The sequence below is a fragment of the Anomaloglossus baeobatrachus genome, chromosome 12 (assembly GCF_048569485.1).
Source record: "Anomaloglossus baeobatrachus isolate aAnoBae1 chromosome 12, aAnoBae1.hap1, whole genome shotgun sequence".
Taxonomy (NCBI): Eukaryota; Metazoa; Chordata; class Amphibia; order Anura; family Aromobatidae; genus Anomaloglossus; species Anomaloglossus baeobatrachus.
Window position 1 is genome coordinate 63,416,687 of NC_134364.1, and position 26,142 is coordinate 63,442,828.

General features: G+C 43.7%; 1 protein-coding gene across 2 annotated transcripts in view; it reads right to left on the reverse strand.

Annotated features, from left to right (window-relative positions):
• Window positions 1-26,142, reverse strand: part of LOC142258643 (tumor necrosis factor alpha-induced protein 2-like) — a 48,497-nt gene that overhangs the window by 7,489 nt on the left and 14,866 nt on the right. For both annotated transcript variants that reach the window (XM_075331279.1, XM_075331280.1), the window contains 6 exons: window positions 16,501-16,601; window positions 15,304-15,402; window positions 13,167-13,287; window positions 11,757-11,879; window positions 6,165-6,314; window positions 1,696-1,832 (listed from right to left, as the gene is read on the reverse strand). In XM_075331279.1, coding sequence (XP_075187394.1) covers window positions 1,696-1,832; window positions 6,165-6,314; window positions 11,757-11,879; window positions 13,167-13,287; window positions 15,304-15,402; window positions 16,501-16,601 — 731 coding nt within the window. The remainder of the gene's footprint in view (window positions 1-1,695; window positions 1,833-6,164; window positions 6,315-11,756; window positions 11,880-13,166; window positions 13,288-15,303; window positions 15,403-16,500; window positions 16,602-26,142) is intronic.

Below are 26,142 nucleotides of genomic sequence, written 5' to 3' on the forward strand. Positions count from 1 at the left end.
CAGGTGGAGGGGACCTAAGAAAACGCTTAACTGCAGAGGACTTACAATAGGGCTTTCACTTAGGCTGCGGTCACACGACAGTATTTGCTCTCATCAATGAGAATCGGGTCGATTATGCAAATCACACTCTGATCAGGGTTTGATTCAATTCTCTCAAATGAGGAGAAGATGGGGAAAAAAAAATCTCCATCTTCTCTATAATGTCAGTTTATGAAAATCGGACCACAGTCTGATGTTTTCCACTGACTCACTGAATTACATGGCTAAGTGCGATCCAATAATTGGGTCCATCTTGGAAATGCTTTGCTTTTTTTCCCCTCAGACGGAGGGGAAAAAAACCCCCAGACATATGCACAGCCCCATAGAATAACATGGAGACTATGTAATCTGGTGTTCAGCTCTGCACACACCTGCTGGCACGGTGTCGTCAGACTCTATTCACACCACAGAGTCTGACAAGCAACCTGAAGCTTCTGGATTGTTCAACTTGAGCCAGGCGTCGGCTCATTTCAGGTTCACTGGTCTTCAGCTCTGAAGGGATTAATCCCTGCAGACTGCTGAGGAGGCCCTAAGTGCTCAGGTTGCTGTTTGCCAAGTGCAACTGTCACTTCCCTATTTAAGGCACTGCCTGCTTCCAGGAGGTGTCAATGATAGCATCAGTTTTTACTCCAGCGATCCCAGTCTTGGTGTTTTCCCTGTTCATGGTGATCTGTAGTTGTGCTTTTGAGTGGTGTGAGCGTTCCCCTGTTGTGTTTTACTTTTTCCCTATTGCGTTGCCCCAGTATACATATTATTCTCTTTTGTGTTTTGAGTACTGTGTCTACGACTTTTTGTTCTCCCTTGTCCATGTCGTTTTGTGAGTATAAGTCTTTGTGTTTTCCGGGCCGGCAGGAGGGTGTGGGAGAGGGGGAGTAAGATCAGGGTCCAGACAGGAGTTAGGGTCACACTGGGGGCTCGAACCTAGTTACCATCAAACCTACCTTAGAGATAAGGGACAGCGCAGGGTCACAAGTATTAAGGCCAGCCTAGGGGCCCCCCTCCTGTCTCCATATACAATGTGACAGACGAGTGATATCTGCCAACATGACTGCTAACACTCGTCTGATTTATTACAATCGTCTGCACGAGCCCTATGTGGCCATGGGATCATTAGACAGAGCCCCAGCATCCAATTATGCATTTGGCAGGGGAGGAAACTGGGTATGAATGGGCAATTGTCTCCAAGAGTGGCACAGTTACTGGTCAGGATTTACATTCTTACAGTTGGTGCACCACAAGTGTCTACCTCCAAGAAGGTCGGCTCTCAAATTGGTAAGTAGGTGCTTCTCTGTTCATAAATAAACTCTCGTCATTTCTCAGATCTGTACGTGACCTAATGACTACCCTGATAATGCTGCACCCAATTTCACCCTAGCTTTAAAGAAGGGCTTTTGTATGTTTAGAAAAACGTGGCTGGGTTTTTTTTTTAATTTATTTATTTTTTTTTACAAAAAAACATCCTGTCTGTGGGTGTATTAGGTGGTATTATATCTTGACTCCTTTGGGATTTAGCTGTGTTACCAGTCACAACCTGTGGACTCCTATAAAGCTGTTTTTCAAAAATAGCAGCCATGGTTTCTTAGTTTAATTTTTAGACATTTGTAAGGTCAAGTGCTCTTTTTTTTTTTTTTTTTATCACCCCTTTGACTCCGGTACCTGATATCTGGGTATTCCTCGGCGAGGACGCCTACTTCTTGCTTAATTGTTTCCAAACTCTCAAATCGTATGATATTGGCAATCTTGCCGATCACCTTATTCGCCCAGGTGGCGTCTGACTGTTGATCATCATTTACCTGTAAAAGGAAACTATTAGGGGTATAATCCAGGATGCAGCCACCACTGATAACATATAGTCTATAGGCCCTTATACAAAATAGATTAAAGCAGGCTGACCATATAATATCTATGGGTGGCTGTCCACTTGCTCCTTCATGATGATGTTAGGGCAGAGAAGAACCAAGCATGTTCAATTTTAGTGTTTGATTCCTTTGCTCTCGTAGAAGATATGCAGCTGGCAGAAGTGCATACTCCCTTTTACTGAAGGTAGAAAGAGGTTTTTTGCCCAGCTCACCTGTGTGATGGAAGCCAGTGATCCTGGGCTGTGCACGGAGAAGAGGTTTGGAGAGCCAGTCCATGTGCATTGAAATTGGTTAAAGGATTTCATCAGCCCAGGATCACTGGCTTCCATCACACAGGTGAGCTGGGCAAAAAACCTCTTTCTACCTTCACCTTGAGCTGCTATACCCGTGCTCCCTGTGACTCATGAATAGGAACTGTCAGTAAGTCAATTATCATTGTTTTGGATCTTTTCAATAAGAGACATTGTATACTATATATGATGAAATTGCATGACTTATAGTTCCTTATATAAAAAATTGTGTCATAAAATGGAAGACCAGAGGAATGAAGCTAATAGCAATCAGATTTTTGTTACTTCAGATAGACTACGTATGGAGAGAGCAGCAAAAATGTTTTCATTGAATAAGCAAAATACCCCCTTGGAAACGCACACAGAAATGAATCAAATTATGTGGGAATTAGAAAAAGTGATGTCAGCGAGAATTCGTACCTGGTGGGACAGTGAGACCTTGCAAGCATATCTTGACAAAAGCATGGTTCCCAGGGGACTTCGGCTGAACAAAAGACCCACAGTTGAATTTAATCAAGAATTTGTTGCAAAATGGGACACTATCTTATCTGAATGCTCCAAAAAACTTATTCAATTAATTATAGAACAAGAACGAAATAAAATAGGTGTGTTGGAGAATAAGATTAAAGAAATTGAAGTTTCCCTTGCACAATATTCAGGTCTGGATGCTTATAAGACCACGAAAGACCAGATCAACACTAAAATCATTGCCCTTGAGGATACAATCACTGCATTCAAAGAGAAAAAGTTTGTTCGTGATTTAAGGGACTATGAGGATAATAAAATCTACAATTGGCATAATTCCAGGAGATTTTTCCAAGCTGGTCCCAGATCCATATTGAAAAATCATAAAAGACGCAACAATTCTACCCGTGTCAATTTTTCTTCTACGGACTTTGAAATGACTGATGTGGACTCTACAGACTATAATACTGACACGTCCGATAATAATTTTGACACCCCATCCACTTCTTCAAGTGTGTCAAAAAACTTGAAAAACCAGCCGTTTTTTCAAAAAAAAATCGAAAAAAAGAAGAAGGAGCGGCCGCAAACATAGAAAGTCATGTGTACCTACACAATCATTTCACGAGGGGGAAAAGGAAATGAATATTGATAATAATAATTTTTCTGTCATAAATATGTCAGCATGCATTTTAAACAGCAGTGAAATTAGTGTTTTGAAAAGGGGTTTAAATTTTGTTCCCAACAAGAGGTTTGATCTTTTTAAAACAATACTAGATGTTAATAAGTTTATCCGAAAATTAACAGTAAAAAAACACTTCTTTCACGATGAAAATGAGGTTAATGTTCCTAATGTTTCAAATGCATCAGCTGACATTTTTTTCTCTCCTATGTCATTTAAAGAACAAATGGCTTTACAAGATTTGCATGATTTGTCAAGTGATAGTGGTGCCGGACCCAATCCACATTGTGCGGTTTCCCACTTTAATGTTCCTAATCCCAGTTTTTATCCCATACCTTCGAGGTGTGATCAGATGACTGATTTCCAGAACATAGTAGAAAAGGAATTAACTGCTCTTTCTCATTTACAAGAACCTATGGTTCAAAATTTGTCTAAGACTGAGAAGGATGCGATTATTTCCTTGCAAAAAAACTCTAACATCATAATAAAAAATTCTGACAAGGGGGGGGCAGTCGTAGTTTTGGATACTGGACTTTATGAAAGGGAGGTATTGACTATGTTACAGGATTGTGATACCTACAGGAGAGTCGATCATGACCCCTCTGCAGATATAAAAAAATCCTTGGAAAAAATTCTAGAAGAAGGCTTACATTTGGGTTTAATTGATGAAAAATTGAGAGATTATCTTAATCCATCTTATTGTTTAATACCATTATTGCATGCCTTACCCAAGTCACATAAAAACCAATTTCCCCCAAAAATGAGACCGATTGTCTCAGGTATAGATTCTTATACTGAACATCTAGCAGAGTGGTTGGATAACCACCTTCAATTTCTTCCTAAAATGTCTCCTGGCTATGTCCTGGATAGCAAACATGTGTTGAATATTATTTCTCAGATGAAATGGCAGGATAATTTTAGTTGGTTAACTTGTGATGTGCAATCACTGTATACATCCATTCCACATTCCCTTGCCATTTTAGCGTTGAAAGATTTGCTTAAAAAATATTTTGACTACTCACTTGAATTACAGGACTATTTGATTGACGTAACTGAGTTTTTACTCAAAAACAACTATTTTACCTTTTTAAATAAAGGATATATTCAGTTGCAGGGATGTTCAATGGGCGCACGATTTTCCCCCTCTCTAGCAGGCATATTCATGTTTTGGTGGGAAGAACAATATATTTTTAATCAGTGCAATCCTTTTTTCTCGGATATAGCATTATATCTGAGATTTATAGATTATGTACTTATTGTATGGCAAAATCCAAACAAAAAAATTGAGGATTTCATATCATACATTAATAATAATGCGCATAATCTTTTTTTCACTTTTTTTCATGATGTATCAAAAATTAATTTTTTGGATATACAATTCCATGGGAAGGGTGACAATGGAGAAATTAATTGTAGTCTTTATAGAAAACCCATATCAGGCAACTCACTATTACATGCGGGAAGTTGCCATCCAAAGCATGTTATAAATAACATCCCTACAGGTGAATATGTCCGTGCTAGGAGATGTTGCAACACCCAAAATGGTTTTGAGGTAGAATGCAGCACTATTGAAAAAAGGTTTTTGGCAAGAGGGTATAAAATGACAAATCTTCAGAAAGCCAAAACCAAGGCAATCAAAGTGAGTAGGTCACAATATTTGGACATGAATAAAACCAGAGATAATCCCCAGAAAGAATTTTCAGTTGTTTTTTCAACAACATACAGTAAAAATTATTATGATGTAATCAAAATTATTAAAAAATATTTACCCATTTTATCTACAGATGACACATTACACAAAATCTTAAAAAATGGAGTTAAATTTGTTTCAAAAAGGAACATTACATTGGGATCCATATTATCACCTAGTGATCATATGAATAGGTGCGGTTCCACTAAAAAAGAAAAAAACACTGGCAATTGGTTACCCAGAACAGGCTCTTTCAAATGTGGCCACAGATCGTGTGGACTATGCGGTTATATGTCAAATGTGAAGGAATTTTCTTCATTTACAGATAAAAAAACGTATAAAATAATGTCACTCATAAACTGCAGTTCAGACCATGTGGTTTATTTAATATCGTGTACTATTTGCCAGTTACAATATATAGGCAGCACTTGTCGTTCTCTCAGAAAGAGGATATCTGAACACATTTATGATGTTAATAATGCCACCACCAGAAAATTATCAGGAGCGTCTCAACATTTTCGCGACGCACATGCAGGTAATTTAACAGGCATGAAAGTCAATGCCATTGAAAAAATTCAACTACCTAGAAGGGGTGGAAATTTGAAAGATATCCTCTTTCAGAGAGAAATAAAATGGATGTTTTTAATGGGCACAAGATTTCCGAAAGGTTTAAATAAAAGAAATGAATTGATGTTTGCATATTAATCTGGCTAAAAAAAAAAAAAAAAATACTTTGTATATATATAAGTGTTATAAGCATTATATGGAGTGATATAACTCAAGGGGTTAATGTTTTTGTAATTGTCTTGCTCTCTCCTTGCATTTGATCACATGTTTGGGTTCAGCCCTTTTTAAACAGTTCTGTGACTAGATGGTTTAGAGACTGAATAAGAACTGGATGTTCGAAACGCGTCCTCTCTGACATGGGCTTGACCACCATAGCATGGACTTTTTAATGATAAGAAAATAAAGGAAGTTTTATTTTAAAGAACAAAATGCCTGGAGTTTTGTGCTGGTGAAATCCTTTAACCAATTCCCTTTTACTGAGTGTGCATGTGTATGCAGGGGTCGGGAGAGAAGGAATAAATGCACACAGCATTCCCCAACAGTTATCCATTACTATAGCCCCTGGCCGTACTTACATGATCAGTACTGAACTGACTGAGGAGCTGTTCCGTATTGTCCATTTGGGAGGCTAGAGCCTTCTGCTCGGCTGTGTTGCATTTCCTTATATCTTTTATTTCTGTTAGATATTTGGTCACTAGGTGCATATGGATTTTAGCAGCTATAACCTATGGAGACAATACATTTAGATCTGTTTCCCCAGATATACCCCACCACTGACTCCGTAGGTATCCAGGCAGTGCTATAGCGCTTACTACTCATGGTTGGCTATTGAAGTACTGCTTAGAACTTTTCCACATTTTTTTCATGTTACACCCGCAAACTTAAACCTATTTTATTGGGATTGTATTGTGAAGGGGGGGGGAGTAGATAATTTCTGATGAAATACCGGTACTTGATTTACCTTGTGGAAGATAACCCCTGAAACATGCAGCAGTTTGATCTGAGCAGGGCAGATCAAAGTGCGCCTGCGCAGGACCTCACTGTCGGCTAGTGTAGATGATGTAGAACGCGTCATCCACACTAGCTTCAGAAGGAGGCCAAAGATGGCCGAGAGAGAAGGTGCGGGACCCGGAGAACAGAGACGCCCATCCGACCAGTCTGCTCCGCACCGACCGTTAGGTAAGTATTATAAACATCCACTGACAGGTTCCTTTTAAAGGCCAGACTTGTGGAGTATATGAGTAGTTGCCTTGTGGTGGACAGATTGTCTGCAGCTCCTCCAGAGTGACCATAGGCCTCCTGGCTGCCTTTCTGATTAGGTCTCTCCTTGCTTGGGATGTCATTTTCAGTGGACGGCCATATTGTGGTAGGCAGGGTCGGACTGGGGTGTCTGGGGCCCACCAGGTGAATTGACTCTAGGGGCCCACCCTACAGCTACTTGCAAATATCTATTAGCCGCTATCCCCGTTATAGTGAAGCACTGACTGTGAAACACAGGCGGCTCCTGCACATCTCCTGTGCACACACCATAACTAATGTACAATTACAGTATTTTGCAGTAGAGGGTCTTTGGTGACAAGTTATCACCGATCCATAGGTTAGGTAGGTGGTAACTTATTGATCGGTGGTACCAGACCAGTGGAAACTGCACCAATCGGAAGATTGGGGAACTTTTATCCCTGACAGGACACTTTTATCCCCATTATACAATGGAGCAGCAGGTGGGGTGTGTGACCGCAGCTCCATTCATCCTCTGTGGGGTGGGGTGTGTGACTGCAGCTCCATTCATCCTCTGTGGGGTGGGATGTGTGACCGCAGCTCCATTCATCCTCTTTGGGGTGGTCAGATAAAAACAAGCACAGCGCTCACAGCCACTGAGGGAATGAAAGGATCAGGGGTCGAGTCGGACATGAGCTCCAGTGTAATGGGGATAAAAGTTGCACAATTTGCCGACAGGTGCAGGTCCCAGTAATCTGATCCCCACTGATAAATAAGTTTTCACATGCTTAGGCCACGTTCACACGTTCAGTTTGTTACCTCAGTATTTGTAGCCAAAATCAGGAGTGGGTGAAAAATGCAGAAGTGGTGCCCGTGTTTCTATTATACTTTTCCTCTGATTTTACCACTCCTGGTTTTGGCTTCAAAGACTGAGGTAAAAAACTCACCAAATACTGTGTGCACGTGGCCTTAGTAAAGGTGATTTACTTGTTTTTACTAGAGAACTCTGTAAGTGCATATTTGCTGCAGTGCAATAGTCACAGGACAGTGAGGGGTTAAACGTTCAAATATTTAAACTATTGGAAATAAAGAATTTTCCCCATATTGATATCAGAGAGAAAAAGTGACCTCCAGACACAAAACATATCACTATACCAAGACCAATAATACTACATACAAGGGGGAAATACCGCCACACAGTGACCAGACAACATATTACCACCACATAGTAACAGAATACAACCACAAGAGAGAAATACCACCACACCGTGACCAGATAACCTATTACCAATACATAGTGATCAAACACAAGCACATACAAGAGAGTAATAGCGCCACACCATAATTAGACCACATAGTAAACAAATATTACCACATACAAGGGAGAAATACCACGACACTATGACCAGACTGCATAATGACCAAATAATACTACATACAAGAGACAAATACCAAACCATGACAAGACCACATATATTACTACTACACAGTGACGAATACTACAATAAATGATCTTGAATAAAAAACACAATACTAATAACACTAATATTACCATCAGGGCCATTATACACAGGAGCTCTGTATATATTGTCAGTGTACAGGTAATATAGTGATCACTGATGACTTTATAAACAGGAGATCTGTATATAGGTAATACAGTGATCATCAGTGACATTATACACAGCTCTATATATAGTGTACAGTGTGTGTGCACATGTAATACACTGACTTACCAGTAACGTCTCTAGCTAACGTTATTCATCTTCACTTTTCCTCTTCATCCGGCACTGACCGCCCTCACTTCTTCCTGCCATGACACAACTCCGCAGAAAATAAGTCACCTATAGCTGATCACTCCCAGAGCACATTTCTCACTATTTCCCCAATTTCTACACCACGTCAGACTTTTGTTTCCCTGTGGAAGACAGTATCCTCAAAATTAACGTATGCAAAAAAAAAAGGAAGAAAAAATTGGGCACTGCAGTGCAAAGGCTATGAAATGGAGCCGTACTTACAGACCTGGTATGTAGCCGTCAATGGATTAGATTAATAACTCCAGGTGGTGCTCAGCCTGCAGCACAGTCACTGTTCTGAGGAATCCAAGCAAAGGAAGAAAGGCAGCACCTCACCATGAGGTTTTTCAGCTTTATTCAAAGCATGTGAATTACAGCATGTGGGGGAGAGGGGAGTGCGGGAGCGGCAAGCGGACGACGGCCGTTTCGTGCTGTAACAAGCTCTTTACTAGTCAAAGCGTTTGGTACAGCACGAAACGGCCGTTGTCCGCTTGCCGCTCCGGCACTCCCCTCTCTCCCACATGCTGTAATTCTCATGCTTTGACTAAAGCTGAAAAAACTCATGGTGAGATGCCGCCTTTCTTCCTTTGCTTGGATTCTTCAAAATTAACGTATATTTCATCAGTAATAATTTGCCCCTACAGTAATTATGCCCAACTTGCCACCATAAACCAATAATGTTTGTCCCTCATCCTGGCCCCTTTTATTTAATAATATCTGGGGGAATAAGTGGAACCAGAAGGGGTTGTTAATTGCTTCCTGCACAAAATATCCCCTGACATACAGCTCCTCTCTAAAATAGGGCCACAAAGTGCCCCTTTCCATAATGCACCCCCAAAACTTGCCCTTTCTATAATATCTTTCTGCATAAATTCCCCCCCTCCTCATTATACTATGCTGCCTGTCACAATTCCCTTCCTAACTGCCTCATAATGATCCTCATTTCCCCATAAAGTCCCCACTGCCCCATAATGTCACTTGTAAAGTAATACCGCTCCTCCCCCACCAAGGCCCTCTCATCTCAAGTTATCGTATATACTAGAGTATAAGCTGATCCCAGTATAAGCCGAGGCCCCTAATTTAACCACAAAAAACTGAAAAATTATTGGCTCAAGTATAAGCCTAGGGTGTGAAATGCAGCAGCTACTGGTAAATTTCAAAAATAAAAATAGACCCCAATAAAATGTAATGCCTCCATCCTTGTGCCGTGTAGCAACGCCCCCCCCATCCTTGTGCCGTATAGCAACGGGCCCCCCCATCCTTGTGCTGTGTAGCAACGAGCCCCCCATTCTTGTGCCGCGTAGCAAAGGGCCCCCCCATCCTTGTGCCGCGTAGCAATGGCCCCCCATCCTTGTGCCGCGTAGCAATGGGCCCCCCCATCCTTGTGCCGTGTAGCAACGGGCCCCCCATCCTTGTGCCATGTAGCAACGGGCCCCCCATCCTTGTGCCATGTAGCAACGGGCCCCCCATCCTTGTGCCGTGTAGCAACGGGCCCCCCATCCTTGTGCCGTGTAGCAACGGCCCCCCATCCTTGTGCCATGTAGCAACGGGCCCCCCCATCCTTGTGCCATGTAGCAACGGGCCCCCCCATCCTTGTGCCATGTAGCAACGGGCCCCCCATCCTTGTGCCGTGTAGCAACGGGCCCCCCCATCCTTGTTCCGCGTAGCAACGGCCCCCCCATCCTTGTGCCGTGTAGCAACGGGCCCCCCATCCTTGTGCCGTGTACCAACGGGCCCCCCATCCTTGTGCCGTGTTCCAACGGGCCCCCCCATCCTTGTGCCGTGTACCAACGGGCCCCCCCATCCTTGTGCCATGTAGCAACGGCCCCCACATCCTTGTGCCGTGTAGCAACGGGCCCCCCATCATTGTGCAGTGAAGCAATGGGCCCCTCCATCCTTGTGCAGTGTAGCAACGGGCCCCCCCCATCCTTTAGTAATATCCTCATTCCAGTCACCTTCTTGTTCCCTATTACCATTCCTGCGGTATCCTTGCCTTACCAGTCCGCAGGCTCATAGACCCCTCAATGATCTCGTCCAGTGCATGGAACCACCACTGCAGGATGCCATGATGGCTTTACTACAGTTAAAAGCTTTGCGGCACCATAAAGCATTTAACTGCAGTAAAGCCATGAAGTCATTCTGCAGCGACAGCTCCGTGGAGCGAACGGGATCACCAAGGGGGTCTATGTGTCTTGTGGTCTGCAAGAAGCAGCTGGAGGCACTGTGGGAATGGAGGAAAAGCGGTGAGAATGTTTTTTTTTTTATTATTTCTTCGGCTCCTCCTGAACACTTACCTCTTCTCTGCAGCCCTGCGCATCCTCTTCACTGCGGCCCCGGCGGCAGTGTGATGACGGCCGCCGTGTCTGTGTGGGGCTGAGGAACTCCACTGCCTCCTGTCACCGGCCGCACTGTTCAACTGTACACGCGTCTGAAAGATGCGCATACATTTGTATAGCGGCGCCGTCTCCAGGACCTGTACACCGGATATGTACAGGCCTGGGACTTCTGCAGTGCAGGACCTTTTGTGAATCACATGACTAATGTCACCACAGGACCTTCTGTAACCACGCAAACTGCATCAATAGTACAGAACTTGTGCTATCGCTGCAGTTTGTGATTGAAAGGCTGGGGGCCCTCAGAGCATGGGGGCCCTGCCCAGTCTGCCCGCACATAATGCCGGCCTTGAGAAACAGGCAGCCCCGTGGCGCTTTCCACATCCCCGCACTATATACTGCACAGGGGCCCACTGAGGGCCAGGGGCCTACCGGGGGATTCCCCGCTACCCCAGCAGGCCAGTCCGACCCTGGTGGCAGGTTTGTAGTTGTGCCACACTCCTTCCATTTTTGGATGATGGATTGAACATTGGTCCATGAGCTGTTCAGAGCTTGAGGGTTTTTTTTTATATAACCTAACCCTGCTTTAATCTTCTCCAGAACTTTATCCCTGACCACTCTGTTGGTGTGTGTAACATGAAAAAAAAATGTCTAAAAGTTCAAGAGTATAAATACTTTTGTAATGCAAATTTTATATATATATATATATATATATATATATATATATATATATACATATATATATGTATATATATATATATATATATATATATATAGTGTGTGTATGTATGTATATATATATATATATCACTTGATATCTTACCTGGCGACATTTGTCAGACAATGTAGGCAAGGAGGACAGTAAGACAGTGGCTCTGGAGATGTTTTCCTGCATGATTTCTTGACTGTTCAGTCCTTTTACCCGGCTCAGCATTCCGAGATTACACTGAGTAAAGAGGTTGATTAAATTAGTATTAAAGTATTAGTATTGTCCCAAGTGGTATAGTATATACATTAAAGGGGGATGTCCAGGTATACATTTTTTTGGTGGGAGGGAACTGCTATCATGTCAATGTAGACATCGCTGTCAGCAAAGACTAGAGCAATGGCAGAAAGCTGGTTAAAGTCTGTATGGGGATAATGGGTGAACAATGTTGGATGATAGGGGTGTGGACAATGGTGGGTGGACAATGGTAGCTGATCGGTGGGTGGACAAAGGTGAATGGGTGGTGGGTGGACAAAGGTGAATGATTGGTGGGTGGACAAAGGTGAATGATGGGTGGGTGGACAGTGGTCGATGATGGGTGGGTGGACAGTGGTGGATGATGGGTGGGTGGACAGTGGTGGATGATGGGTGGGTGGACAATGGTGGATGATGGATGGCTTGACGTGGGTGGACAATGGTAGATGATGGGTGGAAAATGGACAATGGATGATGGATGGGTGAACAATGGTATATGATGGGTGGGTGGACAATAGTGGATGATGGATGGGTGAACAATGGTATATGATGGATGGGTGGATAATGGTGGATGATGGGTGAGTGGACAATAACGGATGTTGAGTGAGTGGTCAGTGGTGGATGATGGATGTGTTGAGAATGGTAGATGATGGGTGAACAATGGTGGATAATGAGCACCACACATTGTATAATGGGCTACTACAGATATGTACAAAAAAAGAGACTCTACTAAACCATGAGAAATACAACAAAAAACATGCGTATGGGCCCAGTGTTATAAACAAATGATATTGTATAACCTTTATTAGGTACAAAAACAACCAAGGATACATCTATAATACCAATTAAAATAATATACAGCAGCGTGAAATCAGAAATGACGGCTGGGAAAACCAGAGCAAGCCGGGTCAATGCTCCTACCCAAAGCACAATATTTAGGTCACCTAAATAATAGTATTATATAGAAAAATAAATACATAAGATTATATATATATATATATATATATATATATATATATATATATATATATATATATATATATATATATATTCACACTGTGCAGGCGTGCTGAGCTCTTGCACTCATCTGTGCGAGTGGCCGGACCCCTAGACTTTCTGCTGAGTCTCTCGTATGTGGAGCTGAGCGCTTCTGCACTAAGTTTAGAGTCATCATGGGGGTCTCGGATCCCAATTAATCTACAGGAAGTTTAATGAGCTACATCATATATCAGCAAAGTTTCTTAATATTTAATTGCACTTGCAGATACTTACATCTATGTGTTTAAACAAATCCTGCAGGAGGATGTTGAATCCTTTCTCTTCAATCTCTTGAAGGACTAAATTCATTTTCTGCTTTTTGTCTGCACTGGCAAAGTCACGTTCAACAAAGTCTCTAAGATGGAGAGGTACAATAGAATATATGAACTGCCCGCATATATAAAGGCACGGAGGTACCTTACCTGCGTCCCGCGGCTCCCTTAGGAAGGAGGCGGTTCGCCAGCCAGAGCGACGTTGCAGGGCAGGTAAGTGCATGTGAAGCTGCCGTAGAAATAATGTTTGCAACGGCAGCTATCACAAGATATCGCAGCTGCGACGGGGGCGGGGACTATCGCGCTCGGCATCGCTACCATCGGCTTGTGATGTCATAGTGTGCAAAGTACCCCTTAGAGTAGTCAGACTGTGGAATGCCGACCACAAGTGGTAGTAAGGGCAGATACTATAATAGCTTTTAAAAAGGGCTGGATGATTTCCTCACTACACAACATTGTTGGTTAATAATGATAATGACAAAGTATATAATTGGTGGAGGAAGGTTGAAATAGATGGACCTAGGTCTTTTTTCAACCTATGTAACTATGTAACCTAGGTTTCCTTGAGAAGCAAATTGGCAGCAGATCTAAAGTCCATTCATACCTGTGGGGACTTATTTTCTTAAATGCATGGAGAAAACGAGCTTTTATTCCTCTGGGAATTGTTGCCTAAAGCGGGCTTTACACGCTACGACATCGCTCAAGTGATCTCGTTGGGGTCACGGAATTTGTGACGCACATCCGGTCGCTTTAGCGATGTTGTTGCGTGTGACACCTATGAGCGATTTTGCATCGTCGCAAAAACGTGCAAAATCGCTCATCGGTGACATGGGGGTCCATTCTCAAATACCGTTACTGCAGCAGTAACGAAGTTGTTCCTCGTTCCTGCGGCAGCACACATCTCTCCGTGTGACACCACAGGAACGAGGAAGCTCTCCTTACCTGCGTCCCGGCCACAATGCAGAAGGAAGGAGGTGGACGGGATGTTACGTCCTGCTCATCTCTGCCCCTCCGCTTTTATTGGGCGGCGGTTCATTGACGTCGCTGTGACGCTGAACGAACCGCGCCCTTAAAAAGGAGGTGGTTCGCCGGTCACAGCGACGTCGCAGGGAAAGTAAGTCCGTGTGACGGGTCTGGGCGATGTTGTGCGACACGGGCAGAGATTTGCCCGTGTCGCACAACTGATGGGGGTGGGTACGCATGCTGGCGATATCGGTACCGATATCGCAGTGTGTAAAGCGGCCTTAAGAGCCATAGAGGAGTGCATGGAGTGGCTACTGTCTTTGTGAATAGCAGTTGTAAATATGTGCCGGCACTTTGGCAGCTTAGGATTTTTACAGCCAGAGAAGGGTGAAGATAGATGGTGTACTTAACTGTTTCACTGCGCCAAGGATGCACCGAGCGCCTGTACTTCTGTCAGTACAGAACGACTATTCAAAACAACTCTTTAGAGAGCCAGCGGCTCCATGGAGGAGTACATGTAATTTTCTCCCTATAGATGCACTTTCAGTAAGACGGCAGGGCAGCATTGTAACGCCCAGTGTTCTTGTGTCTTTGAACCTGTCGGGTAGCAACTTCCACCTCAGTATGGCCTGCAGCTGCCCCGGAGTACACGTTGTGTACTCAGTGACAACCCCTAAGAGTATGTGCCCACGTTGCATTGTGTCCCTGCAGAAATTTCTGCAGCGATTTGAACAGCACATGTGCGCGTCAAATCACTGCAGAAACACTGCGTAATGAATGCAGGGAGAAGCAGATTTCATGCGCTCTGGATGCAGCCCCCACCATAGACAGAGCGGGACCTGCATCCAAAGTGCACGAAAGAAGTGACATGTTGCTTTTTAGAAGGCAGCGATTTGGCAGCATGCAAATCGCTGCGTTTTAAAACGCAACGTGTGCATGGATTATGCAAAATCTTCATAGATTGTGCAGGGGACGCAGGACGCATGCAGTTACGCTGCAGTGCAATACGCAGCGTAACTGCATGCAAATACGCAACGTGGGCACACAGCCTAACTCAGTTTGTCATTGGACGACCCACAATATTACAACCAGACACCTATTGCCATAACCAAAATGTGTTTTGTCAAGATCGTTACCTGAAATGGCTGCAATAGTTCATGTTATTCATGATTATTTCCCTGAAATGAGACTTTGTCCTGTTCTTTTTAGAATACGTCTGAATTGAAGATTTGTATCTAAAACACAACATTACAATGTATCACTGGATGATAATTTCATAACAGTAAATGTGCCTTATACTTCCTCATCTTATAATTACCAAGATAAATATTCATAGCCCTTCACAGAAAACAAAGGCGACTTTATACAAATGTGATGAGAATTGCACCTGATATCCAGAGGTAAAAATCACAAACCCGGTCTCATTTTGTTTATGCTGCTCCTTTGCGGTTCTTATGTCTCTCTTATGTAATTTGATTCTGCTTTCATACTCCCTTTTGTCTGTCCTTTGCATCTTACTAATGTACATCATTCAATATTTCTCAAAAGCAAAACTTAAAGGGAACCAACCTGTCACCGTTTTTTTGGTATATAAGTTACGGCAACCACCAGTGGGCTCTTATATACAGCATTCTAACATGCTGTATATAAGATCCCAGGCCGCTGTGTACAGCATAAAAAACACTTTAGAATACTCGCTACTCGCCTAAACCGGTTGCTGCGGTGGATGTGGCTCAGATGGGCGTCTCTGTCCTCAGTTACCGGCGCCGCCTCTTTCGGCTATCTTCGTCCTCCTTCTGAAGCCTGTGTGCATTGACGCGTCTACGTCATACACACTCGCCGGTCCTGCGCATGCTCACAGCAGATCAAAGTGCGCCTGCTCAGGACCGGAATGCCGGTGAGTGTGTATGACGTCAGACACGAAATGCACCGCGGCTTCAGAAGAACGACAGAGGCAGCGACAAAGATGACCGAAAGAGGAGGCGCCGGCAACGGAGGACGAAGACGCCCATCTGAGCCACATTCACCACAGCGACCGGTTTAGGTGAGTATTATAAAGTGATTTTTATGTTCTACACAGCGGCCTGGGCTCTTATATACAGCATGTTAGAATGCAGTATACAAGAGCCCACTGGTGGTGGCCGCAGCTTATAGGCAGTAAAACCGGTGACCGGTTCCCCTTAATAACAAGTGTAATGAATGACTTAATTGTGGTGGGAAATACCAATAAAGTGGATTAACAAAATAAGAATTACTTTTTTTGGGTCTAATAGAAACTTCAAAGTTTGCGTAAATTATCTTTATAGGAACTTATTGTAGAACTTGTAATTTACCTATTGAGGAATTGCAGAAATTCACTTTCCACCATCGGCATAATTATGTTTAAAAAATCATCTGATATTATCTTTGCAGCCTTGAAGACTCCGTTAAACATCTGTTAAAAAAAAAAATTATAGTTAGTCGCAATGTACGTTTTATTTACTACTGATCCCCTCCAGTTATTACATACACTGCTTAAAAAAAATAAAGCGCACACTTGAACAACACAATGTAACTCCAAGCCAATCACACTTCTATGAAATCCACCTGTCCAGTTATGAAGCAATCTCTCCTGCTGTTGTGAAAATGGCTCAACAACAGGTAGAAATGATCGGCAATTAGCAAGACAACTCCTATAAAGGAGCGGTTCTGCAGGTGGTGACCGCAGACCATTTTCTGTTCTTATCCTTGACGCATCTATAAGGGATAAGCAAGTTATCCTGTAAAACACACCCCCCGTACCATATCTACCTAAATGAAGACGAGAACCACGACTTTATTGCAGGAATGGCCACAGTTTTATTTTACCGTATATATGTATACCAAACTTGTGGCCCAACATGCCACTCAATTGTTAAACTTAACCTTATACATATATACCCGTATAACCAGAAACACCGATAGATCCGTCCGAGAGGCAAACCATCATTCCTAACCCCCCGGCCGTAACCTCCAAACCGGCCCAGAGGACCACCTCGGCCGTGACCACCCGGCCCGAGGTGAGGGGTAACAACGTTCCATCGTTAATTACCCCTACCCAGAACCTGCGGGACCTCCGCCCACAAGTTCCCATCCACTCCGAAGCCACTCCCCTTGAGCGACTTCGTACCAACAAGCCGACTGTCTTGGTATTGCAGCCCACCCATTCCTCTAATAATCTTGGTCGCTCTTCTATCTACCTGTAAGATTATGCTATTTATAACCTTCTATACTTTTGCTAACCAGAAATGCATCCATTCCTCTCTTAAATTCATTCAGTGAGTTGGCCATAACCACTTCCTCAGGAAGAGAGTTCCAGAGCCTCACTGCTCTTACCGTGAAGAACCCTCTTCTATGCTGATGTAGGAATTTTCTTTCCTCCAATCGAAAAGAATGCCCCCTTGTTCTTGTCATAGTCCTTGGTACAAACAGATCATGGGAGAGATCTCTATATAGCCCTCTGATATATTTGTACATATTTATTAGGTCTCCCCTAAGTCTTCTCTTTTCTAGAGTAAATAGACCTAATTTTGATAACCTTTCCGTGTATTGTAATGCACCCATTCCATTTATTATTTTAGTAGCTCGCCTCTGAACCCTTTCAAGTTCAGTAATGTCTTTCTTCAGCACCGGCGCCCAAAATTGCACACAATACTCCAAGTGTGGTCTGACGAGTGATTTGTACAGAGGGAGAATGATGTTTTCATCTCGTGCCCCCAAACCTCTTCTAATGCATCCCATCACCCTATTTGCTTTGGTGGCTGCTGCCTGACACTGGGCACTCCAATTTAGATTCTTATTCACTAAGATGCCTAAGTCTTTTTCCATGTCTGATTTCCCCAGCAGTTTCCCATTTAGTAAGTAATCGTAGCATCTGTTTCTCCTTCCCATGTGCATAACCTTACACTTATCTGTGTTAAACCTCATTTGCCATTTTTCAGCCCAATTCTCCAATTTACTCAAATCCATCTGTAGTTGCAAACTGTCCTCCTTTGTGTTAACTACCTTACATAGTTTTGTATCATCTGCAAATACTGATATTTTACTCTGTAAACCATCCACCAGATCATTAATAAATATATTAAATAGTAGGGGGCCCAATACAGACCCCTGTGGCACCCCACTAGTAACCCTGGCCCAATCTGAGTATGTGCCATTAATAACCACTCTTTGTTTTCTACCACTAAGCCAGCTACCTACCCATCTACACACATTTTCCCCGAGCCCAAGCTTTCTCATTTTACTTATCAGTCTTTTATGTGGGACAGTGTCAAATGCTTTACCGAAGTCGAGATAAATGACATCCAATGATTCTCCTCGGTCCATGTGAGAGCTTACATCCTCATAGAAGCTGATCAGGTTAGTTTGACAGGAGCGATCCTTCATAAATCCATGTTGATATGGAGTTAAACTGTTATTAACATTGAGACATTCCATAATAGTATCCCTTAAAAACCCTTCAAACATTTTACCCACAACTGATGTTAAGCTTACCGGCCTATAGTTTCCAGGTTCCCTTTTGCACCCTTTTTTGAATATTGGTACCACATTTGCTAGCCGCCAATCCAGTGGAACAGACCCAGTTTCTATAGAGTCTTTAAATAAAAGGAATAGAGGCCTGTCTATCACATTACTTAACTCCCTTAATACCCGAGGGTGAATGCCATCAGGGCCTGGTGATTTGTCAATTTTAATGTTACTAAGTCGGTTCTGCACTTCTTCCTGGGTTAGGCAGGTCATACTTAATGGGGCATTTACATGATCACTCTGCATTTCCCCTGGCATATGCTTTTCCTGTGTGAACACAGTTGAGAAAAAAGTATTTAAAACATTTGCTTTTCCCACATCGCTTTCTATGATTTTACCCTCATTATTCTTTAAAGGGCCAACACCATCAATTTTAATCTTTTTTCTGTTTATATAATTAAAGAATAGTTTGGGATTTGCTTTGCTTTCATTAGCAATGAGTCTCTCAGTTTCTATTTTTGCTAAATATATTTGTTTTTTACACATTTTATTTTTTTCTCTATATATTTTTAATGCTTCCTCGCTGCCTTCTTGTTTTAGCTTTTTAAATGCCTTTTTCTTATTATTCATTGCCCCTTTTACATCCTTATTTAGCCACATTGGTTTTCTCCTGTTCCTAGCCCTTTTATTTCCGTACGGTATGGCTCGCTCGCAGTGGGTGTTTAATACCGATTTAAAAATTTCCCACTTATTTTCTGTGCTCCCATTTTTGAGGACATTGTCCCAATCAATTTGGCGAAGGTCTTCTCTAAGCAGATCAAACTTTGCTTTCCTGAAATTCAGCATTTTTGTAACCCCCCTCCAAGGCACCTTACTGAAGGACAAGTGGAATTGTATTATATTGTGGTCACTATTCCCTAGGTGCCCATCCACTCGTACGTCTGTTATTCTATCTGGCCTGTTGCTTAAAATTAAGTCCAGAAGGGCTGCCCCTCTAGTTGGACCCGGCACAAGTTGGGACAGATAATTATCCTTAGTTACTGACAGAAAACGGTTTCCTTTCTGAGATACGCAGGTTTCAGTTTCCCAGTCTATATCGGGGTAGTTGAAGTCCCCCATAATAATCACCTCATTGTGATTTGCTGCTTTGTCTATTTGTTTCAATAATATATTTTCAGTAGTTTCTGTTATATTTGGTGGCTTATAACAAACCCCTATGAGGATTTTATTAGTTTTCCCTCCTTGTATCTCCAACCATAGAGACTCCACCTCTTCATTTCCCTCTTGAATATCTTCTCTTAGTCTGGGCTTTAAACTGGACTTTATATATAGACAGACTCCACCCCCTTTCCTTTTTTTACGATCCCTCCTAAACAATTCATATCCTTGCAGGTTAGCCGCCCAGTCATAACTATCATCTAACCATGTCTCAGTTATTGCTACTATGTCGTATTTTTCCTCATACATTACCAGCTCCAGTTCTTCCATCTTATTGGTCAGGCTTCTTGCATTGGTCAGCATGCAGGAAAGAAGTTTTGCTCCCCTTTTCTTAGCTTCCTTCTGATTACCCTGCCTTGGGTCCTCTTTACGGCATCTAGTATCCTTGATTAGTTTGTCCTTCTGTTGCATGTTCTTGTCTGCTGATTTTTCTCCCATCCCCTCTTCTTCTAGTTTAAAGCCCTCCTGATGACTGTGGCAAGCCTTCTGGCGAACGTGTGTTTCCCAGGTTTTGTGAGGTGTATCCCGTCTCTTGCGAGAAGTCCATCGTAGAGGTAATTCACTCCATGGTCCAAGAATCCAAATCCTTGCTGCCTGCACCACCGTCGTAGCCAGTTGTTCAAATCTAGTATCCTATTCCATCTTCTGACACCATGGCCATCGACTGGGAGGATTGATGAGAAAACAACCTGTACGTTCCGTTCCTTAATTCTCTTCCCCAGAATTTCAAAGTCTTCACAAATAGTTGGTAGATCATTTCTTGCCGTGTCGTTTGTTCCTACATGTATCAATAGGAACGGGTATTCGTCCTTGGATCCGAGGATAGTTGGTATCCTGTTGGCCACATCCTTGACTTTTGCTCCCGGGAGGCAGCATACTTCTCGTGCGGTTATGTCCGGCCTGCAGATAGTTGCCTCCGTGCCTCTTAGTAGTGAGTCGCCCATAACTACCACTCTTCTTTTCTTTCTGGACGCACTGCTTGTTGCTCCTGAGTGTTTTTGAGTGTCTTTTGTTTCTGCTTTTGTTGACAAAGTAACTTCTTTTGATGATACTGTGTCTTCTCCTGTAGAGACGGTATCATCCTGAGCTCTGCCATTTTCCTTCTCCAGCATGAGGGCTTCATATTGGTTGCTAAGCTGTGTGGGTGGTGCCGACCACTTGATCCGCTGGCTTCTTTTGGTCACATGTGTCCACTTTTCAGCCTCTGTATGTGTTCTGAAGCTTTTCTCACTTTCCATATCCTGAATTGTTGCTTCTGCCTCGTCCAAGAAGTCCTCATGTTCTTTAATTAGCTTCAAAGTTGCTATTCTTTCTTCCAGTCCCTGCACCTTTTCCTCTAAGAGGGCAACAAGTTTGCACTTTTGACAGGTGAAGTTGGATTTTTTGTGCGGCAGATCCGTAAACATGTAGCATGTGTTGCAGGTGACCATGTGGATTTTCTTCTCTTCCATAATGCTGATGTAGCGTATGCCAGGCGAAAGTCGCGCGCCGTCAGGCGCGCGGTTTTGCGATGTCCTCAAACAGCGAGACCCGGCAAGTCCCAGCAATCGATCAGCTTACGGCGACTCTTCTCTTCTTAAACAGCTACAGTTATTACCACTATGAGATTGTGTTAAAACTATGCCACACTTATCTTCAGTCGCCTCCCTTTACTTCAGTACCTCGCACTCTCAGCACCTCGCTAGCTCTGGCTGGTTTATATAGTTCTACAAGGACTACTAGAAGCTGCTAGAAGCTTCTAGAAACAAGTGTGGCTAATACTACTGATTAAATCACTAGACACACTTTTTTTTTTTTTTTTTTTTTTTGCTTTTTCACAGTACCCCAGACAAACACAGACAACAATTCCCTAATGAAATTAAACAGCTACAGTTATCACCACTATGAGATTGTGTTAAAACTATGCCACACTTATCTTCAGTCGCCTCCCTTTACTTCAGTACCTCGCACTCTCAGCACCTTGCTTGCTCTGGCTGGTTTATATAGTTCTACAAGGACTACTAGAAGCTGCTAGAAGCTTCTAGAAACAAGTGTGGCTAATACTACTGATTAAATCACTAGACACACTTTTTTTTTTTTTTTTTTTTGCTTTTTCACAGTACCCCAGACAAACACAGACAACAATTCCCTAATGAAATTAAACAGCTACAGTTATCACCACTATGAGATTGTGTTAAAACTATGCCACACTTATCTTCAGTCGCCTCCCTTTACTTCAGTACCTCGCACTCTCAGCACCTTGCTTGCTCTGGCTGGTTTATATAGTTCTACAAGGACTACTAGAAGCTGCTAGAAGCTTCTAGAAACAAGTGTGGCTAATACTACTGATTAAATCACTAGACACACTTTTTTTTTTTTTTTGCTTTTTCACAGTACCCCAGACAAACACAGACAACAATTCCCTAATGAAATTAAACAGCTACAGTTATCACCACTATGAGATTGTGTTAAAACTATGCCACACTTATCTTCAGTCGCCTCCCTTTACTTCAGTACCTCGCACTCTCCAATCACTAATCACAGATGAGGATTCTTTACTGTGCGAGCAGTGAGACTATGGAGCTCTCTGCCGTATGATGTTGTAATGAGGGATTCACTAGTAAAATTTAAGCAGAGCCTGAACGCATTTCTTGAAAAATATAATATTACCAGTTATGTATATTAGATTTTATGACAGGGTGTTGATCCAGGGAACTAGTCTGATTGCCGTATGTGGAGTCAGGAAGGAATTTTTTTCCCCATTGGAGCTTATTTGACACATTGGGGTTTTTTTGCCTTCCTCTGGATCAACATGTTAGGCTACAGGTTGAACTAGATAGACTTAGAGTCTCCCTTCAACCTTAAAAACTATGAAACTATGAAACTGTCGGTACTCCCAACCTCTCAGACGGACCTATCACCCCGCTGTGACAACAATAAATTAGCAACTCAACCTTGTATTCTCCTTTATTCCTCTTTTTTTTTTTTTTTTTAAAATTCTTTTTTTTTTTTTGAAAAAACCATCACCTTTTCACCTTTTTATTTTTTTTTTTTTTTTTGAACATATACATATAATTATATATCAGGGCGGGCGGGTGGGACACAAAGATCAATCGACGAAAGGGGAGGTAAACAGCACACCCCCCTCTCTTATACCTCTCCCAACACCCCACCCCTTCCTTGCTCCCCCCCAATCCCCTTACAGCTCCCTACTACCAATCCTGTACTCCCACACATCCCCCATCCCATGCAAACCTATTAACCCTTTCCTAACCTTGCACCCTCCCGATCGTCATGGGGTCCATTCACCCCTATGGGGCTCACTGCCCTTCTTGACGCATCTATAAGGGATAAGCAGGTTATCCTGTAAAACACACCCCCCGTACCATATCTACCTAAATGAAGACGAGAACCACGACTTTATTGCAGGAATGGCCACAGTTTTATTTTACCGTATATATGTATACCAAACTTGTGGCCCAACATGCCACTCAATTGTTAAACTTAACCTTATACATATATACCCGTATAACCAGAAACACCGATAGATCCGTCCGAGAGGCAAACCATCATTCCTAACCCCCCGGCCGTAACCTCCAAACCGGCCCAGAGGACCACCTCGGCCGTGACCACCCGGTCCGAGGTGAGGGGTAACAACGTTCCATCGTTAATTACCCCTACCCAGAACCTGCGGGACCTCCGCCCACAAGTTCCCATCCACTCCGAAGCCACTCCCCTTGAGCGACTTCGTACCAACAAGCCGACTGTCGGTACTCCCAACCTCTCAGACGGACCTATCACCCCGCCACAGGCCGGCCAAGTGACACCCTTACTTGGCCCGGGCCCCCCACACCCCCAGTGCTTGCTCTAGGCCATCCCTCAAACCCAACATCCATAAATCCAGACCCACATCAGTCAGGTAAACCCCATCTCTCCTTAGATACTGCTCCGTGGACTCCTCCAATTCTCTATGCCGCACCACCAACCCACCATTTCTCGCCACAAACCTGCCAATAGCCCAGTTCAGCTTGCTCCGAGCCCTATTAATACGGTCCACCGACCTCCCAAAACGCCACTGCGTCCGAGCTATAATGTCCGACCAAACGATAACTATGCCCGGGAACGCCCTCCACAAATGTAACAGGTCCAGCTTTATATCCCTTTTCAATTCCCTCGCCGACCTTACTCCCAAATCGTTCCCTCCCACATGCAAAATTAACACATCAGGGACACGATCCATACGGCTATAATAAGCCACCTCAGGGCGCACCCTACCCCAGGTCATATCAAAAACGAAGAAACTTCAGCTCTCCCCTCTTCACTCCCAAATCTTACCTCCGGTGCACGGAAACACCCTGACCTGGGTGGAAACACATGAAGAAAGGAAGAAATTCCAGCAACTTCAGGAGAAAGTAGAATTTTCTTAAAAAACAGTTTCTTTATTGGTAATAAAAATATTAATATTCCATCCAAGCAAGACAAAAATAGAGAGGCAAGACAGAGGAGCTGTTTCCTACGCGTTTCAACCTGAATAGGTCTTAATCATGGAATGCGCAGAGGAAATCTCTAAGACAGTATTTAAAGTCTCTTTAAGACTTTAAATACTGTCTTAGAGATTTCCTCTGCGCATTCCATGATTAAGACCTATTCAGGTTGAAACGCGTAGGAAACAGCTCCTCTGTCTTGCCTCTCTATTTTTGTCTTGCTTGGATGGAATATTAATATTTTTATTACCAATAAAGAAACTGTTTTTTAAGAAAATTCTACTTTCTCCTGAAGTTGCTGGAATTTCTTCCTTACCCCAGGTCATGCCCCGAATTCCGAGCCACTTTACTCGAGCTTCCGACACCGACACTCCGAGCTGCCGACCGTCACGCCGCACATCCGCCCGCAACGCTCCCCAATACACATAGGAGTGCCCAAGGATCCACACAAGGCATGGACCTATAAAATACAAAGACCACGAATAAAAACAGCAACAGCACAAGAAATTGCCCACAAACCGGCATCTAACACCAACCTTGAATCCCCCACCCCTGACCATCACCTGACCAAGTGAGGCCTAATGTACAAACGGAACCTGGAAGACTCCCACCTCCCAATCCGCCGGATACAATCCTCACTCAAGCCCCACCTGGCGGCCTCCGTTGCCGCCCCAATCCGGAAGGAGTGAGACCCGTACTCACGTGGCTCCTCCCCCACCCTTGCTAGAGCCATCTTCAGCACCGCATTGAATTGATACCGCGACAAAGCCAATCCGTCCGTATGTCTAAGAAAAACACCAGGGTAACCGCCGCGCACCTTTAAAAACTCTGACACATGTAACACTGGGCACAACTGGTGCCCCGGTAAAGCGTACAACACTACTAAGCGCCCCCGGCCCCTCTGATCCGTCTTAGAAAAACGAAGCCGACATTCCACTCTATCCTCCCCCAGCATCACATCACCCAACAGCAAACCACCCATCGCTTGCTTAGTCGGGCTGACCAATTCGCCAATACGAAAGGCCCCAAAAAACGCCAGTACAAAAGCTACCGAGAACAACACCCGCTCATAAGGAGACGAACACAACTCCCCTAAACACCCCACCAAACGCACCAACAATGGCAATGACACCGGCCGCCTACAGTCACGCGACTGGGCCCCTTTTCGAAAACCCTTCATCGCCTGTCGCACCAGAAAATCCTTAGTCGCGTCCCGAACCCCTTGCATCTGGAACAAAAAGGCCAACGCCGCCAACTTGCAACCAATCACCGAAACAGACCTGCCTTCCGAAAAATCCCCACTTATTAACATCAGTACCCCCAACACTCGACCCTGGTAACCCGACTCCATGAACTCCCTACTTTCCAACTTTGCCCATTCCTGCCACACCGCCTGATATCGGCACCAAGTAGCCTCAGACACCGATCTCCGAATTCCCTCAAAAGCTACACCGATGCCAGGTCCCACAGCCAGTTCGGGCAAGGTTCCCCCTCCGCGTCCGCTTCCGGCACCAGCTTCCTGAACCTGCAAAACTGAAACCGTGATAGCGCATCAGCCACCTCGTTGCGAATCCCAGGCACATGCCGAGCCACCACGCAAATGTTTAACTCCAAACAACGCAACACTAGATGCCTTAAATACCCCACAACCGGCGGGGATTTTGCCGACAGTGCGTTGATGGAATGCACCACCGCCATGTTGTCACAATGCATGCAAACCCTTCTTCCAGCAAAAACAGGGCCCCACAACTCCACCGCCACAATAATGGGAAACAATTCCAACAGCGCCAAATTCCTCACCAAACCTGC